The sequence below is a fragment of the Coffea arabica genome, chromosome 8c, assembly GCF_036785885.1.
Source record: "Coffea arabica cultivar ET-39 chromosome 8c, Coffea Arabica ET-39 HiFi, whole genome shotgun sequence".
In the NCBI taxonomy this organism is placed as follows: Eukaryota; Viridiplantae; Streptophyta; class Magnoliopsida; order Gentianales; family Rubiaceae; genus Coffea; species Coffea arabica.
This window is the reverse complement of record NC_092325.1, coordinates 3,514,479-3,524,563: the sequence shown is the minus strand read 5'-3', so window position 1 is coordinate 3,524,563 and position 10,085 is coordinate 3,514,479. Positions and strand designations below refer to the sequence as shown.

Here is a 10,085-nt window from a genome sequence, read left to right as displayed (position 1 = left end):
TCGGCATAAATTTCCAATCACCAAGAAAAGCCCCTCATAGAAGTGGACCAGTAGCAATCCTGTGGAGGGCTTATCTATACACAAAACTCCTCCGCATGATACAAATCCAGGCTGTCCATGTGGAGCAATTCTTGTAGTGAAAGGAAAGGATAGTCCCATAAATGATGACACTGAAATATCCCAAAAATTGGACTTTTTTTTTTTTGCCTTTTGAAGCAATAAAGGTTGCACACTTTAAACCTTGGAGGCTGCATCCACTGGGGGGTTCCTATCTCATAATTTGGAAATTGGAATTGCTCATGAGCTTTCAAGAACTCTCTCCATTCACAAGAGCTGATAATCCTCATTCCATTCGTCTCATTAGCAACTTGTAAAAATGGTAAAGAATTATTGTCAAACACAACTGGAAATGCGATATTTGTGAAGCTCCTGTCAGCATTATAATGGATCCAGGAAAAGTTATTCTGACATTAATCACAAGAAAAAAAAAAAAAAAAAAAGTCCTGCATCCTGCAACCACTAATTTTCAATGAAAAATCATTATTGTGATCAACAATTAAAATTTTTTTTTTAATTACTAGTGGTCTGGAGTCGTGACCTGACCTGCCCAAACTAACCCAAACTTTTTATTGTCCAAAAAGAACTTACTACCTGCAGAATTAACATTTCTTTGAGAAAAGAAGACCGCCTAGGCAATGCAAGAACTCAGTTTCTGTAATTAAGGAATTCATGAACAAATTGACCATTGGACAATGGAGTGCCTGTTCTTGGAGACTCTTTATCAAGAATCCGACAAGAAGAAAACAGTGTTTCATCTTCGAGGCATGTGACTTGTCGAGAAAATATTGAGCAGAAGGGATTACATTTAGAAAAGGGGGCATTCAGCCCCCCGCGATAAAGTTAAAACGGAAACAAGGACATCAGAGCACAAATTCCCCCTCTCTTCAATACTGCTGGGAAGAATATGATGCAAAGTTGAAACAGATTTCTAATCTGAGCCAATCAATCCGGTGCAACAATCAATTGGACCAAACTGAATAAAGACCAATTAACCACATCCGAGTTCAGATTCATGTCACGAATTTTCTCAAGGCGACAACTAAGAAGCGGAATGCATCATACATCCCAAAGGCATATAATGTACACGTTCTACATTCATCATATTATATGACTTAGTGAATAGAGAACCAAGACTGCAAAACTCAGACATTTTACAAACGGGTCCACAGAAGCAGCAAATCAGAGGATCAAACCCTGTGCAGGTGGGGGCTTAGAAGGCTGATGCTCGCTTGATTCAGAGGCTTTAGGAGACTCGGATAAGTGAACTTGAGCAAAGTCATCTACCATTTTCCTTCGCTGTTCTTCTTCAGCCATTCCCACTTTCTCTTTTGTCTTTTGGCCTACTTCCCCTGCTGCCTTAGCAACTCTGCTAAAAGCACCACTTGCCCATGAAACTCCTTGAAAAACGTATCGGTTCTTCATTATGGCAGAACCAGCATTGCTAACAGTTTGCTCAGCTGCAGCAAAAGCTGATTTTGCCTTCTCTGAAACCTGGAGTTTCTGATCCACTTCCCGAACTTTGTCGTTCACAATTGAAGTACCGATGCCTATCTTCTCAGTCAGCCCAATTTTCTTGTCAAAGTTAGTAACTTTGGCACTTGCAGTGGAAGTCAGCTGGTGCTTCTCATCAAAGGTCTTGGCTTTGTTGACAGCATCTTTACCTAACACAAAGCCCTTTGCCAGCATGCCACTAACCACATCCTCTGCTTTCCTAAAAGCAGATTCTGCACCACCCGCAGTTTTCCTTTCCGTCTGCAGTAATTAAGCAATTATTAAGCAAGAAATATTGGACTCAGTTTCTTAAAAAAAAAAAAAAAAACTAATTAATGTTATCCTCACAATGGGTGGTGCACAAGCGGCAGGAGGAAGCTGATAATCTGGCTCTGGAGTTATGGTGACAGACATATCGACTATTGTTGCACCCTGAAATCAAAATTAAACAGTTTGATGCAATTGCTACTCAGCAGCATGATGTTAATTCAAGTTGAGTTCTATGAAGCACTCTGCAGCATCAGAGTTACAAATAGCCTAACATGCTTCCTACAGATAAAGACGGCAAAGAGGAAAGAAAAGAATTTTCCAAAAACCAGATTCCAGTATAAGCTTATTCAAACAATGATCAAACACTAATCATGGAAGAGGAAAACAAATATGCTAAGAGCAGGGAAACAACAGTTTACTTTAGATATAAATCTGTAAATACATGAATTCCCAATTACAGCATACTAATTGATCTATATTGAACAAGCAAAGTCTAAGCATTAATGACAGCAACCCAAGACAAAATGACTAGATTTACAGCAAAGGGAGAAAAATTTGATCGATGGACAAACATATGGCATAGTTCCACAGGAAAGAGAAACAAGAATACTCAAAAGTTGTACGCAAAATTGAGTACTTTCATGAACTTTAAATATGTAATAATCCACAATCTGCATCTCTAGCTCACGAACATTCCAATCCAAGGTGATAGTCAATTTGTGCTTTCCCACAAAAAGCTCTCTTAACGAATTCAATATCTTATTTAGTCAAGGCAATAAACAACAGGATAGGCCAAAGAAGCAGAGGAGCCCTAATGTAATAGTTCAGGTTATTGCTACTAACACATATCTGGAGAGGCATAGCCAATCATGGTACAGATTTAGAAGAATTCACTAGCGCTACCATTACATCCAATATTCCAAAAGATAACACCAAAACATTCCACATATACTCCATCTCTTTTCATTCACGTCCATGCTTCTTGATTTGTTGAAATTCAACTGCCTTGTCTAGTTTTACTGTTTTTATAGTGATACGATTTTAGAGGACTTGAACATCTAAGGAAGGGAATGCCCTACTTTTAGTGCAATTTTAGCTTTATTCTTCTACAAGTACCAACCTGCATCAGCACAATCTTGTTCCCACGCACCATATTGAATTTAAGTTATTAACTCAGATCATTAAGGTTCTTATACTAGACAAGTATAGTGAAGGATAAGAGGGTTAGGATCATGAAAGAAAGAAGACTTGAAGTAGTTGAAGGAATATTACAAATTCCTCAAATCACTGAACCAGTGGGGCAATGCATTGGACCTGTTCTGCAAAAGCTACAATACACCTTTTTAAACCACCCGGAAAGATCTCACAAATTTGTTTAATAATCCTATACCTAGGTACTGATAAATAATCATGCTCTAGTAATGAATACCCATTGAGAGAACAATAGACAGGAAGTTATATGGTTGCATCCTAATTTTTCTGAATTTTAGACGGACTGGGATTGATCACTCATTATCCCAAGGGATTCTCACTACGGTAAAAGCACGTCACCATCCTGACAGTGTCCTTCTAGAAGTTTCTAATCTTCATGTGCAGTATTTAATTCGCACTTTTCAAGTCTCATAATTTGAGTCCCTTAGCCAAATTCTAATTCGGGAAAAAAATCATCAAAAATGGTTTCTCTATTACTAACTTTCAGAACAGATCACTTTTTTTTTTTTTGCCTATACCAAACACACCAAAAAAAGAACAACAAAAGTTTTCACCTTTTGACATTGATTGTACCCTAAGGATAGTAACAGAGGCCAAGACAACCTAAGTTTACGACGGTTCACACCCTAATGTCCTCAATTAGAGCAATTAATTCAACACACTTGCACATTGTTGACAAGCAGAAAAAGTGCTCAGAGTAAACAATGACATGAATAAAATAGCCCAAAAAAAGTGTAGCAAAATGAAAAGAGACAATGAGAAGAAAAATCACCGAAAGAAGAACAGCAGTTTCAGCTCCCTGTAAGTCTTTGAAAGTAACATATGCAATTTGAGACCTCTCGGTATCACTAAATGATCATAGGAAGATACTGGTGTCAATACGCAGAAAGCTTAGCAATGTAATGCTAAAGCAAAAGTAAGTTTGATCTAACCTCCGCATCTCAACATATTCAATATCACCAGAAAAAGAAAAGAACTCCTTGAGGTCCCGCTCAGATGCTCCCAAGGAGACATTGCTGACTTTAACAGTTCTTATCTGCACAGATAATCAGGTTATCATGATATCATTCAGTAGCTAAAACATGCTACCAAAAAAAGATCATTACGGTTATGGAAGTTCTTATAATTTACTTACATAGTTATGTTAAGTAATCATTACGGTTATCATTTGATAATGTTCAATAAACATATTTATGGAAGTTCTTTGGATGGCATGGGATGAGTAACATTACCAAATATCAGTTGCTTGGAAAGGGAGATATGTTGTCGTCATTAAATGTTCTGTTTGATCCCCATAGCAGAAAAAAAATGGCAATACATGCATTAAATTTTTCTAATTTAATTCAATTGACAAGATATCCCAATCATTTGAGGTATCTCACTTAAGGCCTTTAGGAATCTATCTATCAAAATGAAGGATAAAAAAGCACTCAAATTAGTTCTGAAGCATCAATATAGCCTCTAGTACATGTCCAAGCAATCACTCCATTTCCAGCACTTCATACCATGTCTTCCAAAGTTCTATCCAGTTCTAATTATGCGTAATGAAGTGTTCCACTTTCTTTCACAATTTTCCACCATAGCATTTTCTGGAAGTTGTTGTGTTGATCTGATGGTCTTCTAATTGTAAATTAGAATAAAGCCATGCTTCAAAGCATTACCATAGACAAGTTTCATAAGCAGGCACAGAGCCACATGTTCTTGCAGAGGTGCTAATGCCCCACTTTGAGTTTATAAAAACCCATTACTGTGCGTGAAATTTTAGATGCTTTTTGGTTAAACTTTCTGAATCACAACCCATGAATTTATAAATATAGCAAATTAGTTCCAACTGAAAGGGAAATTGTAAAGTCAATTTTCAGATTACAGAAGAATTTCCTCATAGAAAACAGCAAAAATTTGGAAGCAGACAAGTCATTTGTAGCTTTTTCATAGTAAGCTCAAAAGAATACTTTCTTCATCCATAATACTGCCTTCTGCAAGCATATACGTGCTACTGCTCCTTTTAATTGAACACCTTACGAATATAAAATGACCAGAAGTACAAACATCAACTAAACGACTAAGTATAAATTAATAAACCGAAACAACAATATAAGTTACATAATCCAGTTTATTGCAAATAGTTTGACTCCAGAGACAATTTCTCCAATCTCGCCACAAAGGCACCACCAAAATCATGCATTGCATATCAAATACAGCTACATGAGAAAGTACATCCATCAAACGTTTCTAACGGATCTATGTACGTATATGCATATTGTAGATACACATAAATAATGTACCTTATTTTTGTGAGAAACGCAGGACAGCGCATAAATTTGGTAAAATCATTGTACTTAAACAGTAGTATTAAATCCGAAGTAACAAGAGCAAGATTCAAGCTTAATCAGCTGGACCAGAAGTACGAACATTAATTAAACGATCAAGTACAAATTAATAAACCGAAGCAAAAACCGATTCTACGTGAAAACACACAGCAAATGCGCATACGAGGATGAATTTAAAATCTTTCACAAGTAGCCACTGCCGCATTAAAAATCACAAGTCCAATAATCCAACTTAACAACTCAGAAATTAAAACCATAGCTCAGCAAAACCCTAAATTAAACTAGCGAATCAAATAAGCAAACTAGCAATTCAGCAACGTCAAACGAACTACGCGCAATTACGAGAGTATAATTATACGTACACATCAACGTAGAAAGCGAAATGAAAATACTCACCGACATCGCAATCTGCTGAGGAGAGATCAGAAATGATATGAATTCGAGAATTGAATATTTTTTTCCTTTTCTGCTTCTTGTTTTCCCCGAATTTGGAGGTAAGATTTTAGTTGGAGGGGGATTTATATGAGATGAGAGAAAGAGGGTTTTTAGTAGAAGCTGGGAGAGCCGGCGACGAGGCGGTAACGGCGTTGACGTGGACGCCAAGATTTTTTTAATTTTATTTAATACATTTTTTTATATATATATTAAAGGTCGACACGTTTCTATGTGGGGACGTGGGGTCAACTGATCACGTTTTCTCGTTGTTGGTCCCGATGAGATCCCCTCATTTGCTTCCATGATTTCTCCCTTTGTCTCTTCCTTTATGAATTTTTAGGCATATGGCTCTCATATTTGCAAATTATCCTAATTGTAGCCCCTCATATTTGAATAACCATTTTTGAGCCCCAAACCCATAGGATATTTGGCAATATTTTCTATTTTTCTACCACTTTCTTGCTTGAAAACTCCTCTTCAAAAAGAATTACTGAAGTTTTTGCTGTCTATAGACATACATTTTTTCCATTTTTTTTCAAACGTCTGATAAGCAACTATGTGTGTATTTGTTATTTTTTTTTAAGAACAAAAGTTGTATACTTGCCATTTTTGCAACTAAATTTATTAGTGTGTGTTATTGGGCCATAAGATTTTTCATGAAAAAATGCAGGGAAAGGAAATAAATTAGATGAAATTTCTAATAATTAAAAGTCATTGTCTTAAAAGTAAGGAGATTGAATTAAAAGTCATTAAATTTGTTTGGATAGGAGTTTATTTGGATGATTTATTTGAGATAATTACTGTAGCGCTTTTTGTGATGTGATGTATGTGAGATAAAAAGGTGATTGGAATTTGTGAAGCAATTTATTTTGTCTGAAATCATGCCAATCCAAACAAACTGATTGTCATAAAAGTGAGGAAATTGAAAATGACTATAATCGAATATGTGAAAAAGATCTCTAGACATTTTTTGCCATTTTTTGGTGATTCAGAACCTTTTTCAAGCATATTATAAATTTTAGTAAGTTCTCTTGTCTAGTGTAATTTGTCCATGCTAACTAGTTTGGCTCTTCATTGTTGTATAGTTCAGGAACAATTTTTGGTAATGTGGCCAATCGAGAAAATGAATTGTATAGAGTTTTCTATTATGTTTTAGAAAACATGTATCATCATTGTATATATCAGAAAAAACGTACAAACATAACACCCCTTCAAAAGCAAGTCAAAAGCATTCACGCTTCCTATCCATTTTTAAGCTCACAATACAAGGAAAAAGGTGCTTAAAGATTTAAGAAATTACAAAATATTATATAGTAATAATATAGTATAATTCCAATATTACAAAAAACAAGATTCCAAAATTTAATATATATTGTATTACAAAAATACAATATACAAAATTCCAAAATATTACAAAAACACCCCCAAAATATTATATAGTAATAATGTTAAGAAAAATACAAAATTTTCATGCAAAAACTTATAATAAGAAAAAAAGATGACAAGATCAAGATCTCTTTGGAAAAAAATTGCATCATTAAGGTTAACAATGTTAAAAGCTCAACAAACAAAGATAAATTAAAGAAGACCTGTATATGATACAAATACATATGTCTTTATAATTAAGATATATATTTCAGAGAAAAAAACATTAAAACAATACTTGAAAGACACTTGAAAAAAGGTATGTTCAATATGCCAAATTTTGAAAGTTGGTGTAATATTTTTTTTCTTATTAAACGTGTATTAAGAACACTCATAGCTCGTTATAATAGTATTAAACTTCAATAATTAAGTATAATTAAATGAAATTCAAGAAACTTTTCGTTTGGATTTGCTGTTTTTAAAGTTTTCTTTTATAGAAAAATTACATTAAAGCGATTCGATATAAGTAAAGTAAAAAAAATAATTAAAAAATATATTCATGAAAAATATTAAAATTTTTTCTTAAAATATTGCAAGAAATCAAGTGGTGACTAGCTGCTTGTAAGTTAAAAAGTGGTTTACGACTAAATGAAGCGCCAAAGCAAGAAGTCAACAAAGGAGGCGCGTTAAGCAAGTTGAAAGTTGAGTAACTCCGCAATTAGGGTCACGTTCTAAACTTCTACTCATTAGTAAACAGATTAAAATTCAATAGGCGTATCTTAGGGGACTACCATTGGGATTGGTCAATGACACAAGTGGTATATTCGATACAAATTTAATTTTTGTTAATTAGAGGCAAAAGCCTTCTTATTACTTCATCCGTTCCATTTTAATAATTTTTTTTTGTTTATCTCAAATTATAATTCATTTTCTAATTGAAGGATGTAGATATCTTTTAATTTCTCTAAAATATCCTTATTCAATGTAGGTTGTTATTAGTATAAATTACTTAATTTAATATAGATTGTTATTGAATGTAACATATCCCATTTAGGGTCTGTTTGGTTGGAAATAAAATGTTTTCCTTGGGAAAATATTTTCCGTGGAAGTAATTTTTCATGAAAATAATTTCTCTTTCATCATTTTTAGGTGTTTGGTTAGTTTATTGAAAATATTTTCTTACTTCATTTTTCTGGTGTTTGTTTAACTTTTGAAATATTTTCACTTTTATCTCTATCTTTACTTTCTACACATTATAACTATATACTTCTTCCCATGCAAAATAAGAAAATTTATCTCATTGTTTAACTTTAAAAAATCTTGGAGAAATGTTTATATGAATAAAAAATATCTCCTTAAGCAATAAACAAATTACTGGTCATTTAGTGTCAAATATCAATCACATGCAATGCTTATTGTGACATATATCTTGCATTCTCACTGTTGAAAGTTTCTCTAGAAAAGAATGTCCCTATTATACATAATTAATTACTAGCATACGATGAGCAGGATGAGGTTTTTTTTTTTATTTTGAATATACTAGGGGGAGGGTTGGGTGGTACGGGGGGAGGGAGTGTAAGGAAGAGGTTTTGGATTCGAATCCTCCTGTTTACACTAAAAAAAAAAAAGAACATACTACAAGATGTTTTCAGTAAGTTTGAAACATACTACAGGCGGGATGCATGCATTTCGGAAAACAACTTCAGTAAGTTTGGAAGGGAAGTTGTTTTCCATAAGATAAGTTAAAATATTTTACATAGGAAAATGTTTTCAGTAACTTTTGTGCAACCAAACATGGGAAATTAGTAAAATATTTTCCTGAAAAATATTTTCACCCGAAACAAACGGACCCTTAATGTAAAATGAGAATTGATTCTTTCTTGACCACCAATTCAAATTCTCATAAACCATCAATTCAAGTTTCCATAAATAATTAATATAAAGTTGTACTCTATTTAATGTAAGGATATTTTAGAAAAATATCAATCTAAATTTATTTTTCCAACAAAGTTAACTATTTTTCCTTAAACTGTGTGAAAAAAGAATTAGAACTATCAAAACGGGACAGAGGGAGTATATAGAAAAGTTGTAGAGATGGATATCTTCCATTTAGCTCTTTTTTGTTTTGCTAATAATGCCCATCCATTTTCAGTGGATTAGGAGGATAAGCTAATTGCACATTTGCACCCTGATGGCGGGCAACATTCCTTTACCTTCACGTCGAGGAAATGCAACCATCTCCTGCAGCAATGGGACAACTGCAAAGATCATCTCATGCAAATTCGATCTTGACACCGAGGTTATAGCAAAATACAGTAGCTGATGTTTCGCTCGTGCAGCTAATGCTCTTGGGCTTAGAAATACCAGTACCTTGGCCTTGATGAACAGTGAGCTTCCTTCTCGAGGCTTTTGGTTCCTCTTCTTTGTGATGTATACCTTTTGATTTGATTTTATAGTTTGTGGTTCGTCTACTTTGTGTGATGTATACTTGTAATGTTTCTTGTTTATCATGCAGCTTATCGTTGTAACCGTGAAGTCAATTAAATAAAGGAGAATGTAAGATGTGATGTGCACGGGGTATGTAAATATTAATAAACTCAATTTACATTCAAGTTTTATATTTATAAGTTTATAAATCTTTACATGCAATTTTTTGTAAGTATACAGATCGTTTTGTGAGTACAGGATAATTAGAGTTAAACCCACAGAAAAGACGGTTAACTACCGACACTATTAAAGTTTTTTTATTATTTAAACTATCAACAAATTAGAACTAATAAAATTAAGCTACGAATAGGTAGAAAAATACAAATAAAAACTCTTAGGGTAATAGAATCTCTATCTACTCGTGCTAATACAACTCCATAACTAAATGAGTACCAAAACCTCCACTCAGTTATAGCGTAATTTTCTAATATTTGT

At 33.9% G+C, this 10,085-nt stretch overlaps 1 protein-coding gene across 1 annotated transcript; it reads right to left on the bottom strand.

Moving 5' to 3' along the window:
• Positions 1-1,011: 1,011 nt before the first annotated feature.
• Positions 1,012-5,919, bottom strand: LOC113706973 (binding partner of ACD11 1-like). Its single transcript, XM_027229093.2, has 5 exons — positions 5,760-5,919; positions 3,966-4,069; positions 3,806-3,881; positions 1,900-1,983; positions 1,012-1,812 (listed from the first exon to the last, which is right to left on the bottom strand). The coding sequence occupies exons 1-5, from the start codon at positions 5,763-5,765 to the stop codon at positions 1,240-1,242; spliced, it is 843 nt and encodes a 280-aa protein (XP_027084894.1). The 5' UTR covers positions 5,766-5,919; the 3' UTR covers positions 1,012-1,239.
• Positions 5,920-10,085: the final 4,166 nt, after the last annotated feature.

Coding starts and splice junctions, on each gene's coding strand:
- LOC113706973 (XM_027229093.2), bottom strand. Junction 1,984..3,805: donor AAACTGCTGTTCTTCTTTCG/GTGATTTTTCTT, acceptor TTTTGATTTCAG/GGTGCAACAATAGTCGATAT. Junction 1,813..1,899: donor CCGCTTGTGCACCACCCATT/GTGAGGATAACA, acceptor TAATTACTGCAG/ACGGAAAGGAAAACTGCGGG.